The 23,329-nt window shown below is 48.0% G+C and overlaps 1 protein-coding gene across 1 annotated transcript in view; it reads left to right on the top strand.

Moving 5' to 3' along the window:
• Positions 1–8,948: 8,948 nt before the first annotated feature.
• The window catches only part of Evl (Enah/Vasp-like), a 142,271-nt gene continuing 127,890 nt past the window's right edge, over positions 8,949–23,329 (top strand). Inside the window, exon 1 of the mRNA XM_063241088.1 lies at positions 8,949–9,089. Coding sequence (XP_063097158.1) covers positions 9,085–9,089 — 5 coding nt within the window. The 5' untranslated portion in view covers positions 8,949–9,084. The remainder of the gene's footprint in view (positions 9,090–23,329) is intronic.

Below are 23,329 nucleotides of genomic sequence, written 5' to 3'. Positions count from 1 at the left end.
ATCTGTGCCTCCTACACCCCATACCAGCTGGGGTGGTCCCTTTGGCCTTCTCTGGCTGTCTCTTGCCACTGGTCCACGAATCCTAGAGGGCCCAGGTCAAGCCCTCCGGGGTGTCTGAGAGGAAGGGGTTGGAATCAATGGCCCACCTTCCCTCAGTGGCTCCCTCCTTGCAATGATCTTTAAAATTTCCAGTTCCCACTCTTCTGTACTCTTCTCGTGGATGAAGGAGTCTCCGCAGCTTCTTGGGAGCCTCTGTTGTAACCGCTGCCCAGCCTGGCAGGTCTTTGCCAGTTGGACCTTTACCCTCAACTAAATGAGTATCTGCTCACATACTGGTGCTGCTGTGAATATGCTGTGTGGGGTTTTCTGGGCTCTCTACCTAGGCGTGAGACTAGCTGTTTTCTAAGGCAGGCAGCAGGCATTGTGAAATCACTCTCTCCAGCCATGGCACCAGCAGCACAGGCCAGCACCCAGGGTCCCACTTCCCGGCCACATCTGAAATCCCCATTTCCTCCACCCCACCGCCTTCAGAGGCAGGCTCAGCTGTGCCCTTCGACAATGAGGCCGTGGGCGTTAGAGACATGGAGGAACTTGCTCAAGCTCACGGGCCAGTTAGTAGCACAGCACTCATCAATGTACAGACTTGGGTGTAAATCCCCGCTCTCAAATGCCATGCTCTACACCAGCATTCCCAGGCTGGCCCTGGAGAGCACCGTCTAATGCAGAAAGAACTGCATACTCCACACAGTACGTGACACTGTGGTTTGTATGTAGATGTCCCCCAGAGCCTCAAGTGCTCCTCCTGGGCCTGGCTATCGGAAGACCAGTGAGTCGTGGGGGTTCACAGCTGACTTGCTGTTGACCACTGGGGTCTGGCTGGAAGCGGCAGCCCTGTGGGTGTGACCAGGAAGTGTTTCTATCTCTCCCCTTCTCCGCCCTTCACTCTGCTCCCTGTTGGCCAGGACGAGAGCAGCCTTCCCTCCGCCACAGTCCTGTACTGTGTTGCTCTTTCTTTGGAGCCAGCTGACCATGAAATGTGAGCCCAAATAAACGTCTTCTCCAGGTTGCAGGAGCTGGGTAGTGTGTCCCAGAGGAGAGAGAAGAGACCAAGACATAGAGTGAAGATTTGAGGGCAGCTTGCCTAGCAAAGCCAGGACACACAACAGTTCTACTCCCAAGGCTCTGAGCATTGACTCAGGTTCCGGTTTCCATACAAACCATCTTAGGAAGTTGCTTTACTTTTCTCTCGTTACTGTGATAAAATACCCGATGCCCAGATGAAGTAAGAAAAGGTTTTTTAGCTTACCATTTGTAGAGGTTTGAGTCCATATCAGCTGGTTCTCAGGCAGGGCAGTGTGGCAGAGGGGCATATAAAGGTAGCTCACGGCCGGAAGCTGACATAACCAGGGCAGGGGTAGGGAAGGGAGCTGGACCCTTCCAAGCCACGCCCTCAGCAATCCCCCTTTTCCAACCAGACCCCACCTCTTAACAGCGAGTCAGCCTTCTGCCCCATAACCCAATCACCTTCCAGAGCCCTACCTGTGAGCGCATGACTGTCAACTAGAGGACTCCGTGTGTCCCTGAGAGATGCCAGCCCCGTGCCTGCCAGGCACCTGAGCAGGCTGCTCTCATAGACTCCTTAAAGCCCTCAACAGTTCTACAAGGTGGCTCACTGTCATGGTCACCTACTGTTTACACAGAGAGGCTATTCAACTTGCTGAGGTCACACAGCAAAGAAGTAGGATTTTAACCCATGTTGGTGGCTTGCAGAGGTTCCTCACACTCATCCATGATGGCCCTGTGCCCCTCCAAGACTCAAGGGCTGTGTGCCCAGGAAGCCACACTGATGTCCACATCACCTCCACCCGCCCTTCCTGCAGGCAGTGTGGGTGACCTTCCCATACAACCACCTGCCTGCGTCACAATTCTGCTCAGATGCCCTGGTGGCTCTCGGGACCAGGCTCCTTCAGGGAGTCACAGCCCATTCCATGTGCTCTGGGGTCCTTCTCCAGCACCGCTTCTCTCTGCCTCCACCCCGAGCTTCTCTCGGTCCCCCACACTGCAGCATGCTCTATCCCCAGCCTGTTTTCTCTACATGCTCTGTCTAACGCTCTTCCTACCACTGCTCCTGGCCAGCCAACCATCATGACATTTGTAACGCAGCTTAAAAGTCACTGCCTCCAGGAAGTATTCTGAGTGCCACGTCTGGCTTCTGGGCCCTCCTGTGTGTCCCCTCCTGTGAGCTCCAGGGACTCGCCCACAGCAAGGTGCAAGCTATGCCCCTTAGCTGGTCCGCTGCCCCAGCATCTAGCTCAGAGCCCACCGCCTGCAGGATACCCACAAGTGACCGCTGAATGCACAGTGACCACTGAATGCAGGGCCAGCATTGGTGCCCCTAATCCTGATACTCTCCTGCCTCCCATGTCCTCCTGGCAAAGGAGGTGGCAGCAAACAGCTCTACCAGGATTTTGTTTTAGTTCAGTTTGTTTCTCCCAGGCAAATGCTGAGAAATAAAATTATGGAGTTATTGGGCAAAGATCATCTTGACATCCCCTGTGAGCAAAAAATAAACTCCGAAATTATGGTAGCAATTGGTAGGCTTTTTCATTTTTAGTAGATGATTCCTCTCTTCCTTTTTAAGTGTCTTCCTGGCGGAAGCCGCACAAAGTTATTTTTACCGAAAGGCTGGAACCCTTTTCGTTCTCAAAGGAGAAAGCCAGGCATGTGCCAGGAAGCTGGCTGCCCGCCTCACGGCCCCATCGGCCTGCACCCTGGCTGGTTCTAGGTCATTTGGAAAAAGCAAGTCTAAATTATGTTCCAAATTAAGCAGCAGTGTTGCAAAAGAAAACACACACACACACACACACACACACACACGCATGCACACAGCTGCCTCCACTTGAGAGTTTAATTATGAACCTCTTTAAAATTCTCAGGATCGAGAAGTCATTAGAGCAAAACCAGTTACCCCTTGCAGGAAAAAATTAGGCAAAGGTCAGACCCAAAGGGCCAGAGGGTCACTGGCTTCCAGGCTTTGCTTCCTCATGAGGAAGGTTAGCTTTGCAGTACCTGATGAGACCCAGAACTTCCCACCACTTCGAGGGGCTGCCAGAGCCCTCGGGGGAGGTGACCACGTGATCAGGACCTCGTTTGGGAATAAAAAAATATAGAAACGGGGTGGAGATGTAGCTCCCCAGAGTAGGGGAAGGGGAGCAGAAGAAGAGGAGGAAGGGACGGAGGAAGAGGAACAGGAGGAGGAAGAGAAAAGGCAATGGATCGCACTCTGGGCAGTGGAGCTGGACGTCCCCCTTCTGCCCTTGGGCACTACAGCTCTAGGTTCCTGCTCCGGGCCTGGAGCCTTCAGCACCCGTGACTCTCAGGTGTTTGGGTATGGGCCCTTCTCCTCCGCCTGCAGCTCCTGCTGCCCGAGGGCTCCACAGCCCCACGAGAACCCTCTCCTCTAAGCTGTCCGTGGGCTGGGGACCCCGTAACTCAGAAGCAGAGCTTTCTTTGAGTACATTCCTATCCACTCTGTGACATGGCCAAGCACATGGCTACTCCGGTGGACACAGGAAAGGGCTTATCGACCCAGAAACTCTGGCTGGGGGCTCATCCTCCCCCCACCTCGGCCACCTGCAGCTGCCCCAGGGATCTATCTCAGTGAGGGCCAGGACCTGCCCAGGGCTACACAGCTGGGCGCAGCAGGGCCAGGATGAGCCTCACCTGTGCAGCCAGGAGGTGCCGAGGTGGCCTCCTCCCCCAGCACTTTGCCCTGGAGCGGCCCTGCAGCCTTGGCATTGTGTCCCACTGAACATTTCCGTTTGCTCTTTATTAAACTCACCCATTCCGTGTAGATCCTCAAGTTTACTGAAATAAAATGCAACGATATCCTCTTGTGATTATTTTACCCCTGAAATTATGTCTCCAGAGACATACTACCACTGAGCTGTATCTCCAGCCTGGTTATAAAAAAGATGATTTTTTGTTCTTTCAGGCAGGATCTTACTAAGCTGCACAGACTGGCCTCAGCCCTGTGACCCTCCTGCCTCAACCTCCCAAGTAGTGGAGATGGCCAGGGCGCCTGGCTAGAAATGACTTCTTTCTCTTGCCTAATCGCTCTGAGTAGAGCCTTGGGAACAGTATGAAAAGCTGACAGGAGACAGCCTTATCTTGTTCCAGATCTTAGAGGGAACCATTCCACTTGAGGAACTCTTCCAACTAAAAAAATCGATTGTGCCCTCAATTACGGCTTCTCTTCCTTTCATCTCTTCTGGAATTTCTATCACTGAGAAGTCAAATCTCAATGCGATCAACATTTATGGGTCTTACGTTGTCAGTGACAGTTTCCAGTTTTCTTTTTCTACTCTATGTTTTGTTTTTCCATTTTATCTTCTAGTTTAGTGCTGGCGAATCTATGGTACACATGCCTCTCACTGAAGACTAACAGGTTCGCTGGGTCAACGGATTGTATGACCAACGGCCCAAATTGTCTGGTTCTTATTCTTGTGAGCACAGTTGGGTCAGAACACGGTCACGTATATTCATTTATGTATCATCAGTGGCTGCCTTTGAGTTTTGAGGTCAAAAAGAGACATGATAGAGACCAAATGGCCTGTGAGAGAAGCCAAAAATACTATCTGGACTTATACAGAAAAATAAGCAATCTTTATCTAGATTAATGTCTTTTCTGTTTTATGCTGCTTCTAATATTTTAAAAATGTTGAAGCAATGCCTTTTTTAACACCAAGAATTATATTTTATACTCAGATTTCTGGGTGCAAGGAGTCTTTGACTCTCCTGTCGTCTTTAATTAATCTTCCTCCCATAAACACAGCACCTCCAAAGCACAAGAGAATGGCCGGACCCTCCCAAATGTCCCCCACCTGCTCAGCCTCACACTTTCTTCCTCTTGTCTTTTCTTCTTCTTTCTGCCTTAGAAACTTTCTGAATTTGCAGGAGCAGACAGCAGTGGCCCAGCTGCTCGGGCAGAGCCACCGCCCTGGAGCACAGCCAGGCAGTCCGGCCAAGCTGCCATTGTGACAACTCCGCACACCCACATCCTCCCCGGGGGACTCCACCCTGCTTCCTGCCTGGGTAACTCTGTCCCTCTACACCCACTCCAGGTGGCCCCACCCTGGTCCAGAAGTACCTTGCTTGCCCGTGACAGCCAGGGCAGATGGCTCAGGATGCCCGCACAGAGTGGTGTGGCAATGCAGCAGTCTGTGGTTAGAGCAGGAGACCGCACATGTGGGCCCACCCTGCTGTCTTTTAGAGGGGCAGCCCTGCTTAACCCCCTCAGGTCAGTCCAGCTAAGCTCAAAATCATCCACTGCTCCCCCATGAGTCCTTACAGAGGCTTTTTGGATGTCATTTTTCTCTCTCTCGAGTAGAGTAGGCTGAATTTGTCGCCCTGGGCTGATAACACCAAGGGCTACAAGGTCACAGGAGAGGTAATAACCAATGCACTGCTGAGAGCTATGGGAAAAGCTGTTAGCTCTAGCTGCTTCTAAGGCCACGGAAAGAGCTGATGGCATGCATGAAGGGCAAGGGGTTGCTGTCACCCAAGGCTCAGGGCTGCTCACGCTAAGAAGGCAGCAGTACTTTGCCTATTTGTGATTAGTATCCAAATTGAGCAAAAGAACCCACTTCCTAGCACTTCTGATCATTCAGGTAGATAGAAGACTTTGCCTCGTGGTGTAGGGACATTGTAGCCCTTTAACTCCCTAAGTTCCCTAACATGTCCACGAGCCTCCCAGCTGTTGTGGGTGTGAGTTCCCTTGGTTCAGCCTCCAAGGCAGTCACAGGGCAGCAGGAATGCTCCTCCTGCTCAGACCTCCCTCCCTCCTTGCCAATAATGGCAATAGTGCTGAGAAGTTCCCTTCTGCAGGACAAGTGCCTAAGGTTCCCTCCTATCTCCACCTGGCCAAGCTTCCCCTTGATGAGTCCAGGTCTTTAAGACACGCCAGCAGGAAGCTGGATCTCAATATGGCTGCAGGGCCTGCTTCCAATAAGCACCCCCTAAATCTTCAAGCCAGCAGAACATAATCTTAAGAGAATTATGATCTGAGGAGCTCAAAACTGGTGGTGTCAAAAAGAACCACAGGCCATTCTCAAGCTGAGGAAGGCAAAATGGGCTGGAAGTCATTTGTATTTCCTTCCAGATGCAAGCAAGGGCTCCAGTTAACAGAAATGCCTGCAAACACGGACAGGTGGGCGCTGACCCCTATGTGCACTGCTCAGGCTAGGATGCTTACATGCTTACACGGGCTTTCTTCAGACCTGCCCTGTAACATGATGGAGGGATGGTGTGTAAAGAAGACTAAAGCACACTGGCTGGGCTGATGAAGTTCACAGGCTAGTGGGGTGGTCAGCAAGTAAAACGATAATCCCGTTGTATACAGATGGGAGAGTTAGCCTTGAGTCACACAGGGAATAGAGACGTCAGACACATGGGAGGCAGTGCTGAGGTCGCAGGAGCGAGGTGCCAGGTGAGTGGCACTGAATGGCAGGTTAATGGTGTGAGTGAAAAAGGGGTGAAGATGACAGGTGGTCTGTGAGTCCTCTGAGACATCTACTGTTGTTCTGCTTTGCTGCAGAATCGGGCAGCAATTAGTAATCCACTCATGCTAGTTAATGTAAAGCAGCAATGGGTTCATTGGTAAATCATCAAAAGCCATTGTTTCTTTTGATTATTTGTGGTGAGGAAAGTTTGATTTTGCAAATGCTAAGCACTGAGTGTTTGCACTGCTACAAAGAACCATTAGGTGCCACAAGGAAATTTGCTTCTCAGTTCTGAAGGCTGGGAAGTGTGAGGGCATCACACTGGCATCTGACAGGGGTCTCTGCACTGAGTCATACTGTGACCAAAGGCATGACAAAGAAGCATCTTAAATGCGTAGAAAAACTGGACTAGATTTATCCTTTTATCAAGACCCTCCCCCAAAGTAACTAACCCACTCCTCTGGAAACAGTTTTAATCCATTCAGCCGGGCACTCTGCAAGACCTAATCATAAATGCTGTCCCTTAATATTGTCACAGGCTATTAAATTTCACCATGAGCTTTTGAGAGAACATTCAAAACGTAGCAGTGGGGTTGATGCCATAACAGCAACCAAAACTAGAGAAACTTCAAGAAACAGGGAGTCTGTCCAGGGGCTGCAAATCTGTAAAAGTCCATGTTCGCCTGGTTCTTCCTGGTCACCTGTGTGATTTACTCAGACCTTAATTTTACCCTCTGTACAAAAGAGATTAGATATGACACTCTTTTTTGAGACAGTATCTCACTGTGTAGTCTAGGCTGGCTTTGAACTCGCTATGTAGCCCAGGCTGGCCTCGAACTTCCAGTAATCCTCCTGTCTCAGCCTCCCGAATGCTGGGATTACAGGCGAGTGGTACCAAGCCAGGCCAAGATGTGACACTCATTAAAGACTTTCTGTTACCTTCCCTGGCTTATCCCACTTCCTATCTAGACAGATTTACAGTCACTAGCAGAAAGACAGACAGGGCAGCGTGCCTCTTGTCTGTAGTGCCAGCGTTTACAGCAGATCTGCAGCCAATGTTTCTCCACAAATCTTCCAGGACAGGATGGTAACAACTTGTCACCCTCCAGTGCTGCAGGAACAAGCCTCAGGGAGAGCAGAGTGAACCACGTAATTAAAGAGCACAGAAAAGCCAGGGTAAAAAGGAAGAGACCCAGGTCTCTGCACAGGATCCCTACTTGCACCGACCGGGATGGTACTGCCTCTGCAAAGCACCCGCAAGCCTCCTGCTGACCAGGTTCGTCCACTGTAGCAACCTCAGGGTGAGACCAGGCAGGCTCTTCTGCGCAGAGACCATTCTAGGCTCCGGGAAGAGAAGGACGACTTTGGAAAGGCCACACCCTCAGGAGCTGCTCCGATGACGTGGGAGACTGCAGCACCCATTCAAGTTTGATGGCTCGGGAAGGGAGATGGAGACGGTGAGGACTGTGCATGTGGAGGGAGGGGCAGAAGGCATGGTGGGGGACAAGCACATGCAGACCCAGACTAGAACCTGCGAGGATGCTCAGCTCCAGCCTCCAGGCTGCGACGCCGGTCCCCACCTGGGATCCATATGTAGAGTCCGGGGTGGGTAGGCCCTCCACGTCACTTGGATCACGGTGCACAGAGCACCAGCGGCCCAGGTGCATAGCAGAGCTGGGGTGCTGGCGGTGCTCTGGCTACTGCAAACAGATGCAGGTCCTCAGGGAATGTGGGGGCATAGAGGCCGAGTTGCTCCACGTGGTCGCCCCGCCTCTCTTGTGGGCCCCGCCTCGCTGGAGCTTTCTTCAGAGCTCCACCCAGCCACGCCCACACCACGCCCACACCATACTTCCCAGCAAACACAGCTCGGCCTTCCCTTGAGCCCCGCCCTTCCCCGAGACCCCGCCCCTGTCCCTACCCACCGCCCGCTTGGGCTCGCGCTCTCTCCCGGAGCTCCGCCCAGTCCGAGGAGTCACCTCCCCACGGGCCCGCCCCGAAACCCTGCCCCTCACCCGGAGCTCCGCCTACCCCGAGAGGCCCCGCCCCCGCCGCCTCAGGCCCCGCCCCCCGGAGGCGCGGACTGTGGAACCCCGCGCCTTTTGTGTGGAGCTTCGGCCGCCGCGCGCGCTCGTTTACCTCAGAGGCCGCGGGCGGGCGGCCGGGCGCGCAGCCCGGCGCGCACCCTCCGTCTCGGCGGGTGGGCCCAGACTCGGCCGCGCGCGCTCCCCGGGGCCGCCGCCCCCGTCCCCGGCCGCGCGCGCGCGCTCCCGCCGACCGGACCCCGCGAGCTCGCTCCCTCCCGGCCCCGTCGGCTGGCGGTCCGGGCGCGCGCACAGGCCGGCCGGGCACGCGCGCCCGCCAAGATGGCAGGGGCCGGGGCCCAGCTGTCAGCCGCCGGCGCCGCCGCGCTTCCCCGCAGCTAGCGGCCCGCAGCCCGCCCGAGAAGATGAGCCCCCGGCGCCCCCCGCAGCCCAGCCAGACGCGGAGCCGCCGCGCCCGGGGCCGGCTCCCCCGCTAGCGCCCGCGCCCGCGCCCGCCGCCGCCGCGCCGGGTCGCCTGGCCCCGCGCCCGCCCCGCCGCGACCATGAGGTGAGTCGGCGCCCGCGCCGCGTCGGGGCCGGGGCCGGGGCTCGGGATCGGGGCCGGGAGCGCCCCGCCCTGCTCCCCCAGTCCCGGCCCCGCGTGGAGCCTCCCACCGGCGCCCGCAGCCGTCGCCGGGCTCGCCGGGCGGTTGCAATCGCCTCAGATCTGCGGCCGTCACCCCTCCGCCCATTCCCTACCCTTCCCCTTCCCTCGCGCCCGGGAGGGCGCACAAGCCCCCGGAGGTGGCCCTCGTGGGCTCGTCACCCGCCAGCGAGCCCGGCGGGTATCGGGTCCAGAAGGGCAACGTGGCCAGCCGCGGGAGCCCAGGTGCCCGCTCCCGTCGCTGCGCCCTCTCCACAGCTGACTGTGCACCCCCCTTTTTGGCAGTAATCCTTTTTTTCCTGTGCAGTTTTGTCTTCTAAACATTCCGTAAAGACTGAGGTGTCTAGAAGTTTCATTTTTGTCTCTCGTGTGAACCTTATATAAATGAAACACAACCTATATTCTTTGTGTCTGGCTGCTCTCCATTCTGAGAGCATCGGTTCTGCTGTGACCATTGTTTGATCATTTTCAATGATCTGCAGTACTCCACGGTCTGAAGGTACTGCAGTTGCACCATCTTGCTGTTGGTATGCATTTGGGTTGTATCTAGCTTTTGACTGTCAATAATGATATTTATGAATTTATTCATACGCCTCCTTGGTACATTCATTGCTGTTAAATATAGACCTAGAAGTAGACTTTTTAGATTAAAAGGTACTGTGCATCATCAGCGTTAGTGGGTAGTTGAGTACCGCGTGTGCAAGTTGACTGTACCAGTCTACACTCCCACCAGCAAGTAGATGAGTTCCTAAGTCCGTGTGTTTGTCAGCACTTGGTATTGTCAGTCTTCAAGTTTAGCCCTTCTGGAGAGTGTGAGGTAGTAGTGGTTGTGGTTGTAATTTGCTGTTTCCTTTTGACTAACAAGGCTCTTCATCTTTACATGTTTATTTGATTTCCTCTTTATGACCTGCGTGTTTGGATATGTTGCCCAATTTTCCCTGGGGGGTTTACATGTCTTTTTCTTCCTAATTTGTAGTTCTTATTCCAAAAGCAAGAAGATATTTTCCTAGAACATCTAGAGAAACCTTACCACTGGCCATTCAACTTCAGAGATATAATCCACCTGGAATTGATTTTTGTGTCTCATGTGAGAAGGGAGTTAAATCTCATTTTTGCTCAGCACTTAGTACAAAGATCATCTTTCTCCCTAGCTGTGCAATGCCACTCTTGTCATATTCCAGTCTTCCACTGAGGATTATTTATGTCTAACGAAACCCTTTCTTATTCTTTTTAATGCAGGTTTTGCTAGTGATGAATTTATAGCAGTTGTTTAAAGATTTTATTATTTGTCTTTCATTTTATGTAAATAGCTCTATTGAGATACAGTTTACACACCATAACATTTATCTGTTTAAATTGTGCAGTTCATTGCTTTTTAGATCATTTACAGAATTGTGCAACCATTACCACAATGTAAATTTAGGACACTTTTCTCCATTTCAAAGTATTTTTGTTAGTTACAGAATTCATGGTTTGCCATTGTTTTCTGTTAGCTAGCATTTTAAAGCTCTCTGATGATGCTTGAGTTGGACTGTTTCTGTGAAGAATTGACTTGTGAATCTATTGTGCCTTAGAAACTATTATTTTTTTTCTGGCTGCTTTTTTTTTTTTTTTTTTTTTTTAATCGGTACCGGGGATCAAAGTCATGACTGCCTGCTTGCAAGGCAGGTGCTTATGCCGCTGAGCTAAATCCCCAGCCCCTCTGGCTGCTTTTAAAATTCTCTCTTTGTCACTGATTTTCAGTAGTCTTCCTAGGCTGTCCTATGTATGGATTTCATTTTGTTTTTAACTGGGATTCTCAGAACTGCTTGGATTTGTGGTTTCATGTCTTTCATTCATTTTGGAAGTCATCAACCATTAGTGCTTCTGTTACCAATTTTACTCCTTCCTTCTCTTCCTTCCCTTCCTTTCCTCCTATCTCTTCCCTTTCCTTCTGGGACTACTATTATATATGTTAGGATGTTTCATTTATTTTCTGTGTCTCCATATTCCTTGTCTATTTTTTAAATTTGTCTAGTTTTTGTTCTGGATATCTCCTTTTCACTTATCTCTCTTCTGCTATATATAATCTGTTATTACACCTATTCATTGAACCTTTAATTTCAGTTTTATTTTTAAATTTCCCTTTGGTTCCTTTTTAGTTAATAGTCATTTGTCCATATAGTCAGTCTTGCCTTTGATTACCTTGAACATGGTATGCATAATTATCTTAATGTCTGTGTCCGATTATAATATTTGTGAATTATTTTGAGGGTCTGTTTCTTGATTTTTCATTCATACTGCCTTACCTCCTTATGTGTCTAGATTTTTCTATTATTTTTTTTTTCTTTTTGTTTTTTTGAGACAGGGTCTCTCTGTATAGTTCAGGTTACCCTTATAGTTCAGGTAAACTCACTGTATAGCCCAGGCTAGTCTCAAACTCACCACAATTCCCCTGTCTCAGCCTCCTAAGTGTTGGGGTTACAGATGTGCGCCACCATGCCCAACTTGTTTTCTTTCTGTTTTTTGAAAAAATGTATACCAGCCATTACATTTGTAAAATTGCAGAAATGATTTGAGGTGCTGATGTGTCTCTCTCTCAGAGATAATTCCCATTTGATCATCAGGCCAGTGGGGCGCTTGTAATCTGGAGTCCCTTTGGTCCTGTTTGTGCCTCCACACCTTCACCAGGAGGTTCTGGCTCCCCTTAGAACTGATGTGCCCCTGAGGGGCGAGCTGCCCAGCCTCCTGTCTCTCCCTCCAAGCTGATGGGTGTTAGCCTTTGGCCCCAGCTTTTTTAGTGCTCTTTAGCTCAAAGATTCTTCTGATTTTCTTAGTCCACAGCTACTGGAAGTAAAGATTCCTGATTTGTATGTGTTCAGAGGCAGTGTAAGCTGATACTCAATTCTAGAGATTTATATTACCAGATTTATAGAAGCTATGGAGAAGAATAACACCTATTTTCTTGTATTCTGCCTTAATTGTGTTTGATTGTCTCTGTCGGTTTGCAAAATGCACTTGGAATCAAGATAATTTTAAGAATAAATCTGTGACTTCTTAATATAGAATTAATTGAATAAACTGACAGCTTGCTTGGATAATTATTGTAAAACCAAGGATTTAGGGGACAGGTGCTTTTCTTTTTTCTTTCCGTACTTGTGCTTACTCCTATTTGATTAATTAGTCAGTAGTCATTTGCCCATATAGTCAGTCTTGCCTTTGATTACCTTGAACATGGAATGCGTAATTATCTTAATGTCTGTATCTGATTATAATATTTGTGAATTATTTTGAGGCTCTGTTTCTTAATTTTTCATTCATACTGCCTGTAATATAAATCTCTAGAATTGAGTATCAGCTTGCACTGCCTCTGAACACATACAAATCAGAAATCTTTACTTCCAGTAGCTGTGGAGTAAGAAAATCAGAAGAATCTTCAAGCTAAAGAGCACTAAAGTGCCCACTGTGTGGGTACATAGCTTAGTGTAGGACGCTTGCCTGGCATACACAAAGCCCTGGCTTTAATCTCCTATTTCCTTAATTTATTTGATTCAAAAATCACTCCTTAACTGATTCTCTTGAATAAGAATATTTAATATTTTGACTAATAATAGGATTCCCAGAACCTCTTCTTTTGGATCAGATAAAAATACATGGACATAAAAACGGAAGTTCTTACGATTTTCCAGAGTGAGTCATTCAGTTATTATTTTTCCTGTCTTAAGTCGTTCATTTTATACAGACTTTTAAAGCATTGCTAGCAAACTTGATTTGGTTTTTGTTGTGGGCACTTACAGGTAAACATCTTTACATGTGTATGTTCTTGTACCCAAAGTACTTGTTATCTCTGTCGTCAGCAGATTTGATTATTTATAGGTGTAGGAAAGCAGGCTATCTTCTCTGCACTCACTCCACGATAACAAATAATCAGGGTCAAAGGATCAGGCATAGTGGCGCACACATTTTGTCCTAGCCGCTTTGAAGGCTGAAGCAGGAGGATCACTTGAGTCCAGGAGTTCAAGGACAGCCTGGACAACATAGCGAGACCCTGTCTCAAAAGCAAAACCAGAACACTTGTGTAACCCCAGAAAGTATGGGGATTTTCTCTCTACCAGCAAATAGTTTGCTGTAGGAGTGGATGCTAGCTGAGTGTCCTTTAATTCAGTTCTGATACTATCTATGTCAGATCCCACAGGCTCAGGGCTTCAAGATAGCCCCCCCCCCATAGTGGCCCCATTCCTTAAAATTTATAGAAATTACCAAGTCCACTTCTACATCTTCCATGTGGGCGTGTATCTAAATGTTCTCCCAAAGCCTCATGCGGTCAGCGGTGGGGTTTTTCTGAGGTGGCCAGAACTAAGTGTGTGGTGCATGATTACTAAATTATCGCAGTGATTGGTTTGGCATATTCTGCGAAGGCCCACCCTCGGTGTGAGTGCTGTCTGCACAAGGGTCGCTGGCCTGAGAAGCACAAGGCCGAGGAGAAAGGCTGCTACTGCCGCTTGTGCTCACTGCTTTGCTGTCTTCTGCCTGCCCCGCACACCAGGGACTACTTCTGCTCTGCGACGCCCCTCCGCCATGCGCCTTGCCCTGGAGCCAGCTGCTAATGGACTGAAACCTCCACAAACTGTGAGCTACAGTTAAGAAACCGTTGACATATCTATGATATGCACTAGTCACATATGTCAGCCATTGATCTGTAGGGAATCTGTGGGGAATTCTGTGAATGTTTTCCCAATTTGCCTTTTATCTTTTAAGGACTTAGTATATAGAGATCTAAGTTTTTTTTAATGTCATTTTCTTTGTGGATTATCCATTACTTCTTACATTTAAGATAGCATTCTTACAGAAGAATGATTTTTTTCCTCTGCATAAGAGAGTTTTTAAAAATTTGTCTAAAATATGAGGTGAAGACTGAAGTTACATTTTTTTTCCAAATTGCAGGTCAGATGCTTGATTATCTCAATAATTCAAAAGGCACAAATATGGGTAATGTTTTCATTATCAGGTGGCAGCTCACAGTGTCTGGAGGGGTGAGGGTCACCGCTGGTCCCCAGAAAGCTTCCCGCCCCCTACAGGACCAGCCTGTCTAGCACATGAGCAGTTCTGGGGCCACCTCATCAAGACCAGCAGACTCTATCGGTTCCGGAGCTACACAGAGCACAGCGTAGATCAGAACATAGTACTCGGTACCCTGGGTCTGCAGCTAATATGGTTGGGTCCAGTCCTGTTTCTGCATTGAGTATCAGGGACAGGGAGCTGTCCAGAAGTCTTTGGAGTCATGTGGAGGCCACTGGCCCTTGACTGTTGGGAGGGCTTCCGTGTAGGTATATCTTTCTAGGTGTTCAGGTCAGTGCCTTTGGTTTTTTACCTGTGAGCAATGATTTTAACTGAACAGCAGCCACTGTCTTATTAAAGTAGCGTCACTGTGTGGGCACATAGCTTAGTGTAGGGCGCTTGCCTGGCATACACCAAGCCCTGGCTTTAATCTCCAGCAAAGCTACCAGCTCACAAAATAATGTCACTTTGAATTTTGCTGGTTTGGTGGAGTTGTTTGTATTTAACTTATACATTTATAATGCTTATCTAGTTAAATATTAAATTTAGTTTTATAATATATAGTAAGTCAATACAGTTTCATTAAAGATTTTTCCCTTTAAAGGAGCCTGTACACTCCTAAGTTTGAAAAAGCTTGCAGTATTCCATGAGCTTGAGCAAGGCTTGACGCCGTTAAATGAATGCCTGGCTAGCACTGTGGTAAGAGCGGTGCTTGGGGCAGAGTGCTTCCCGCTGAGGGCACTGGGGTTTGGAGTCTCCCCAGGCATTTACTAGTAATGTCTCCTTTATAGCCTACGAGGAGATACTCTGGATAATTTCGTCTTACCTTTTTAAAAATGCCATTTTTCTGATTTCAATGCAGTATACAATGTCTGTAGAGAATTTAACAAGATATAAAGAAGATAATAAGTATCTTCATTGAACCTCTTAAGTTGTATAGTTTGTTTTTCATGTGTAACATTTTTGCACAATCGACAGTATACTATATTGTGTATTTATATTGAGCATTGTACACCATATATATGTATATATCTGTTGAATATTCTTTGGAAACATTTTAAACAGCTAGGCTGTCAGATGGTATACCATAACTTATTTACTTTAAGGCAGCTCACTTTTAGCTTTTCATCAGTATAACATTGCAATAAATGTGTATGTACATCTCTGATTATTTCCTTAAGATAAATAGTATCACTGGGACCAAAGGGTATAACTTGTAGATATTATCAGAATATTAATTTTAAATTTAAAGATGACAGAAAGACCAAGCTAAGGAAAGAAAGTTTAATGTGGACATACACACACTGAGGCTGCTGTGGTCTCCCTGCTCACCAGTAGGGGGAACCCTGCTCACAGGGCCTCTGCTCCTGTCTATGAAGATGGACCACTTTTGTCTTCAGGGCCCTGTGAAGTGCATCCACTCTTCCCATTGCAGTTAATGCAGGTGTGTGAGCAAGCTTTCTCTTTTTTTAAATCTTGGTTTAGATTTTTAAAGTTTGAGTTTAATTTGCGTCTGTATTGCAAGCAGCCTGGCTGTTGGGCTCAGATAGTTGTGGATTCCCTCCCTGAGCTAATTTTGGACAAGTTACTTAACTTTTACTATCCTCCATTTTTCCTGAAATATAAATGAAAACTATCCAGCTCTCTTCCAAAGGCTTTGTGGGAGCAAATAAAAATATATGAGAAGTTTCTTAGCTTATGAAGTTCAGTAAAGGTTGCTTACCTTGCCCTCATTTGTTCTGTGAGAAAGATAAGTCCTGGAAAACATGAGATAATTCTGATTTCAAATATTTTGCCCTTTTGTCAGATCCCAGTATAACTTTTCTACATATGTAGTAATTTCCTGGTTTAGAAACCTGTGCTGTCGATGCTTCAACTTCTAAAACAGATTTAGGGATATTCTCTTTAAAAGCCACAAGATAGAACTGTTGAAATAAACACAAAAAAGCTGGGCCCCAGCACTCTGGGAGGCTAAGGCAGGAAGGTCGAAAGTTCAAATCCTTCCTGGAATTTAATAGTTTAATTAATTTAACAAGATCTTGTCTCAAAAATAAAAATGGCTATGGATGTAGCTCATTGAAAAACCCTGGTTTTCAGTCTCCAGTATGGAGGGAGGGATGGGAGTTAGCGGGGAAGAGGATGCAGATAACAAACAGGAGGCGCCTTATTTTGTACCAGAAGCCTTAGATGAGAAATACTTACTGCAGCTGAGCACATGCAGCCGTGAAATCCCCAGAAGCCACAGCTGAAAGGGCCAGTGTGTGCCTCTCATTGTGAGTAAAAGTGAGGCATGGCTTTATGTAGCTCTCATCGCAGGGGTTTTGTGGCTCTTCAAAGAGGCAGTGGACATCGGATCTCCTGAGACCTGGGTTTGACCGCCCCTTACGAAACGCCCTCTCCAGCCTGCTGCTCTGAGGCACATCTGGTCTCTGCCAAGGTCATGGCGCCTAGCACCGTGTTGGGAACCTGGGAGATGCTTACTAAGCACTGGCACTGGCCCCTGTTCCTAAAGTCGAGAGTTTCCCTGGGAGTCCCTCCAGCCTGCTGCGGCTCCTTCTGAGGACCACGCTCCAGGCGGCCACTCCAAGTGGCGAAGCTGGCAGCCAGCTGGAGAAGCCCTTCTGTGCACTCATGGTGTGGTGAGCGCCCTGGCCTGCTGTTTCCGGACAGCAGGCTCCTGGACAGGGTTTGGTAGGTGGTGTGGTGGCGTTTCCTGCTTTTCCTTCTGAGGACATTATGCTGTGTGAGCGCTGTAACCCTCTGTATCCCTCAGTGTCCAGAATGTGCGCGGGATCACAGGGAGCAGGTGTGTGTGTCCGTGTGTCTGCCTGGCCTTTCACAGTGGTCTAACCTCAGGGAGCTGGGGAGGGGTCTCTGTCTCTGTCTCTGTCTCTATCTTTGTTTCTGTCTGTCTCTGTGTCTCTCTCCCTTCCTTCCACTCTTCCTCCCTTCTTCCTTCTCTCCTTTTTTTAATACACTATATTTTAGAACCACTTTAGATTTGTAAGAAATTGAGCAGGTAAGAAGAGAGTTCCCATACCCTCTTCCATGGCCAGTTCCGCTGTTACTCGGGTATCCACGTAAAACATTAATCTAGACTCATTATTACACACTGAAGTCTAGTTTATTCCGCTTTCCCTTCTTTATATCTCATCTTTTTTCTGTTCCAGGGTGCCACTCAGGACCACCAATTTCCTTGGTGGTCAGCTCTGCTTAGGCTCCTCTTGACAGTGAGAGTTTCTTCAACTTCCCTTATTTTTAAGGACCTTGACTGTTTTGGAGGTGCACTGGTCACGGGGTACTGTAGGGTACCCCTTTATTGGAGTCTGTCTGGTGTTTTTCTCGTGGTTAGATAGGAGCTATGTGATACAGGAGGAAGACCACAGAGGATGTCCTGTTGTCCCTGAGTCTGAGGACACTGACGTCTGTGTGCCCTGAGACCAATGGTGTCGCCCTTCCAGCCTGGCTGGAGGAGTGTTCGTGAAGATTCCCCACCCACTCCCCAGCCCTGCGCACCATCCTTTGCGCACGGGCAGGGGGAGGGAATACTGTTACCCTAAGGGATGCTTCTGAAATGGCAAAAGTTACGAATTTTAATGTTTAGAAAGGCAGCACATCAAGTCCACAGCGTTGTAGCTGTGTTTCCCAGAAAGCTGTGCCTGAAACCAAGACTCATGAGGATTCCGGGAAGGAAGCTTTGCTGTGGAAAGCAGGGAGGAGGGAAGGGGCGGGAGTGGGGAACGGAGAGCCAGGGATGCCAGCATCTGTCAGGTCATCCCGAGCACGGGGCTCCTGGCCTGCCCCAGGGTACCCCCAGGGGGACCGAGAGGACTCTGTCGGAGGCCCCACAAGTCGCTTCTTCCCACCACTTGATTCTCTCTCTCTCTCTCTTTTTTTTTCAGTCGTTTTACTCATTGCTTCTCAATTTTTCAGTCTTAGCCAGAAAGTTTTCCCTACTCCTGGGTTGAAATCACCCATTTTTTTTTTTTGGTTGTTGTTTGTTTTGTTTTTGTTTTAGTACTTGGTATTTTTTGTTTTATTTTTTTCATTTTCAGATATTTAAATATAGTCCATTTGGCATTTGATACAAGATGTGAAGGACCAGGGATTTAACTCAGCGGTATAAACGCCTGCCTTGCAAGCGTGCAGTTGTGAGTTTGATCCCTGGTACAAAAAAAAAAAAAAAAGTGTGAGGCATGGGTTCAGTTTTACCATTTTTCATCCAGTTATTCAGGTGTCCTTTGTTAAGATGTCACTGTTGCACAGCGTTTTGAGATGCTGTCTCATAAGTCATTGGACCCATCTCTTCACTTTCTATTCCATTCCACTGGCTTGTATTTCCTCATATACTAATAGCTCACCTCTAAGTAAATCAGGACCTCCTGATTTGATTTTGTATTTGATAGGGTAAGTATACTCTCACTGCTTTTGAGTAGCTTTTAAAGAAGATTAAGTAAAAATAGCACACATGAGACACAGGCAGGACATCATGAATGAACGAAGTTTGGGAAGCGATGGTCTAACCCAAGAGAACGGAACCAGAATGGTGTGTGGTTTGGGTATCAGCACAGCTTGTGGGGACCGTTCCCTCTGTGCCACCATGCTGGGACCTCTGAGGCCAGAGGTTACCCCCAGGCGCACAGCTTTTCAGGATATGAGTGGCAGCACAGTTGAGGCCCTGACTGCCAGGTCCCTGGGCGTCCAGTGTACTCAAGTGTTGAAAGCATGGTTTATTTTGGAGATTTTTTTGATCTGTAAAAAAATACTTGTTTGAAAAAAATTAAGTACTTGCTTGGAAAACCTTGGAAAGGCATGTTGGACTCACCATGGGCATCAGAAGCACTCTGACAGTGCGACCCCTCCAGTCCTCCTGGGGCCACAGGCCTGCCCCAGGTTTTAATTTTGGGGGGGTTGTGTGCTGGCTTAAGTCTCCAGGGACTTAAGTGTGCAGCCCGGGAGGTGAGGCCCAGTGAGCTGGTGCCGAGGTCAGGATGTCACCAGCACTGTGGTCCTGATGCTGTCACTGTGTCTGGAACGAGTCTGTTGGCAGTAGCTGCCTGCGAATAACACAAGTGCGTGAGTCCCTCTCTCCTCAGAGATGCTCGAGCCTCCACAGTCACTGCCCAGGGCTCGGACGCTGGTAGGCGAGAAGCAGATGTGCTGGGTTTCTCGTCTCTCATCCTTGCCGCTCCTCTCTTCAGCCTTATCTTCCTCTTTCATTCCAGGCAGGCGGGAACAGCATTTGCTCTCTCGACTCACATGTTGCCTAATCTGATGATCTCTTTATGATTGTGGAAAAACAGTCGGACTGTGCTGACATCTCCATCTATGTCTTGTGTCAGCCTGGCTCTCTCTGGGGACGAGTAGAGGGGGACAGAGGCGAAGAAGGCAAAGGAACCAGAAGCTGAAGTTCATCGTGTTATCTACTATGTACAGTGCCAGGCTAGTTTATAGTCTCGGGCTGGCTCACTCCCCCCCCATATGATTTCTCTCCTATCTTTGATGGAGCTTTACATCTCCAATTCTAGCAGCAAAGTATGTTAGATTTTAAAATACTTGATGATATTTGGATTAATGCTTTATGTTAATTAGGATTTTTAAGAGTTTCTGTTAGTCAACACTGATTCCAAATCTCTATTTTCCCTTATATCATTTGTTTCATCCAATCTTGATTTGGATAGTCCCCTGGAAAACACTGCGGAGGTTTTGGAAACTAAAAAGGAAAAACTGAATGAAATTATGTATAATTTACATAAGAAAGTTCCCCTCTAGTTCAGTTTTAAACAGAGGTGTTATACGGGATTTCTCCTGGCAATAGATCACCAGGTTGTGTGGAATAGTCCTACTAACAAGAAAGGGTGGGGGAAAAAACTAAAAAATCCATGTCAAGGCATAGAAGAGGCACAGGCAGAAAGGATTTGCAGGACCAAGACTTAGGAAGGGCAGAAACCCCAACAGGTAGGGAGCCATTTGGCACCATTCATCCCCTTGAAGCAGTGTGCTGGCTGTAGTTGGCATCTGAGAAGGTGATTAGCTTGAGGCAGATTCATGGAACCAGGGAGATAAACATTGACGTTAAGCGTGCCAGGAAGGGAGAGCCTTAACAAATCCGCCAGGTTTTTCCTGAGGGTTCTCCTTAGGGGTCAGGGTGAACCAGAGCAAGACTGTCCCTCACAGGGACTCAGACGCTACTTTGAATCAGGTTGGTGTCTGGACAGAGTAAGCTGTCTGGGATTGTGTGGGCTTCTAATCCACCCGCTGTCAGGTAAAATGTAGGTGTGACATGCAGAAGCTCATCTGCTGTGGCTGCCCCATCAGGAATACCAGATGCGTGGGAAGACACGGCCTCGTCAGAAACAAGAGGAGAGAGGTACAGTGACAGACACAGTTGAGTCATCTGACTTGGACTTTCTTCTTAAGTTCATGCAGCTAATGTGCAGCACAATATTTTACATACATTTTAGTGGTTTGGAAAGTGTTGTTTTTGGCAGAATTTCAGTGAATACACAAAAAGTTAGCATATTAAAAATAAAATGTACACCATAAAACAACAGGCATCCAGAGTTCAGAATCATGCCCGCGGGTGGTCTGATTGGCGTCATCACTAGGTACTGTGCCTTTTAAAGAACTCATTAGGAAGTATCAGTTCTTCTGCTCCTCACCAAAGAAGGTTCTAAACATACACATCAAATAAACTCTCTTTTAAGGCTACATCAGTATAGATTTTCAGGTGCTAAGCTTATTGTTAACTGAGAATTCCAGTGAGGAGACCCGTTACTACAAAAACAGGCAGTATGGGCACCTGATCTGAAGGCAGGTTATTTTATTTCTTAGAACACCAACAAGAGTAATTAATAAAGTAACTAACATGTTAATCGTAATGTGAGACATTAAAGGAAAAACAGAAAATAATATATACCACTCCAGGGAGTCAGAACATATCACTCGTGGACTATAAGATGTGGGTTTCTACTTGTCAATGCTGTGAATACTTATAAAGCAAAATAAAAAACAATATACAGAGAGATGCAGAAGAGAGGCACCATAGGCCCACAATTTAAAATGAATACGCAGCAGGGATTATAAAGCCCAGTGACAGCGGCTTAACTGCTGGGCACCAAACAAGCAAAAAACTGTCCACCACAGCTCATGACGCTCAGCAGGTGGCCTCGTAACACAGACAGAGCACTCACCCAGTGCCGAGAGGCCCGAGGACAGACAGCACAGGCAGGAAAAGAGCTGGGTCTTTGGGGAAAGTGAATAATGTCAAATACTTTTCCACCGCTACGAAGCCAGACTAGGTCCAGGAGATGGCCCAGAGCAGCACTGAATTCAGAGTTAGCTGTTGACAGCAAAGTTGGGAAACTGTAGTCTCTGTGTTTAACAAAACTGTCAGAAGAGGTATAAGGTTTGTTCATTTGTGGAATGCTGCTTGCTTGCTCCAGAAATTCACAGCATGAATGAGGAACTGTAGAGATGCTCTTCAGTGAAATCTTTTTAAATTTACAAGAACCTAAAGTTTCTGTGTAAAAAATAGCCATATTATACCAAGATGAAAAAATAGCCATATTATACCAAGATGAAGCATGGTAAAGGTGAAGCATGGTAAAGAGTAGTGTAAGTTCTGTCCATAATTCTTTACACAGAGGATGGGAAAGTGAGAAACAATTTTTTTCTTAAAAAAGGGAATTTTCTAATTGCACTGACTTTTACAACCTGACCTCATAGTTTAAAAAATTACGTAGTAAAATCTGTAAAATTAAAATACAAAATTCTGATGTAAACATCAGCTAGACTCACCAGAGTCCTTTGTGACAGTGGGATGGGATGAATAGTTAATTCCCTGCCTTACAGGCTTGCTGTGAAGGGGAAGAAAGTTCCAGAACACAGCTTCTATACTTTCACAGTAATTGTATTGAAAGCATACAAAGAAAGTCGGTGCAGCTGCATTTCCCCCTGTACAAAGTTCAGCTCGTGCTACTCCCAGATGCCAAACTGAGATAATTCCGCTTTGGAGAACTGGCCCAGGCCAGTCATAGATGCCAGATAGTCTGTAGGGCTTCCATAAAGCTGTTTCCAAACGGTGCCGGAATGCAGGAAGCCGCCATGGCCGGGAACAGGTGCCAGGTGGCTCGGACAAGTGGAGCAATGCCATTGCTCTGCAGCGCAACTCCAGGGCAATACAGTGAGCCCCGTCAGGCTCAAGAGGTCTGTGGGATCATCACCGCCAACACCTGCGGGGAATCTCACTGTGAGATAGAAGAAGAGCTCGGCTACTTGGCACTTTCCACTAGGAAAATACACAGATGGAGCCTCCAGCTGCCAGAAGCATATCAGCCAGCATGTGGACTGCCAGTGGGCCAGCCGGGGTCCGGGGACCCGACCAGAGAGCATGAGACAATGACCACCTTGTCACACAGGTGAGAATGTGCCAGGGTCCTTAAGTGACTCCTCATCCATGATACAGTGTGGCACGCTGTGGAAATGATGAGGAGTCTGAGACACAGTCCATAAATCCATGCTGTCACCTTTTCCCAGTCATCAGAGAGCTGCTGGCGGAGGCCCTGCCCACGACGACAAGGAGGAACACGTGTGTCACCGCCGCAGCGTCGCACAGAACCCCTTCCCCTCTCCTCCTGCTGCCAGAGCTTGGGCTGTTGGGGTTCAGGCTGCTCTGGAGGGCCACTGTGGGCCACACCCGGGATCAGCCGGGCGGACCACACTGGATGGCTGGGAGCAGGAGGGAAGCCCCAGCTTCATCTGAGTTGCATTTTAATTACAAAATATTTGTTTTATGTTGCAGGAGGTAACTTGCATTGGACTTTGTCTTGTCCCCCTCAGCCATCTCAGCATACTGAGACCTCAGCTAAGGGCATGTAAGATTGTTTCTAGGGCACACAGGAACAAGTGTGTCTGCCTCCTGGCCTCCAGAGGTTTATGGTTGTGAATGGCTTTGCTTAATCATCCTGTATGGTATAGTTTTAAGCTTGAAGTGGGAAATCGGAATGATGACCTTAGACCTTCAGAGCTTTGAGGCCCTGGGAGTCCGTCAGTACTTTGACGTTAAACTTTTTAGGTCGAGGTTTATGTGTATGGTGATTGGTTTA

Source organism: Cavia porcellus, unplaced genomic scaffold (genome assembly GCF_034190915.1).
Source record: "Cavia porcellus strain 051 isolate PalLab524CR breed Dunkin Hartley unplaced genomic scaffold, mCavPor4.1 scaffold_31, whole genome shotgun sequence".
Taxonomy (NCBI): domain Eukaryota; kingdom Metazoa; phylum Chordata; class Mammalia; order Rodentia; family Caviidae; genus Cavia; species Cavia porcellus.
This window is presented reverse-complemented; position numbering and strand designations above follow the sequence as displayed.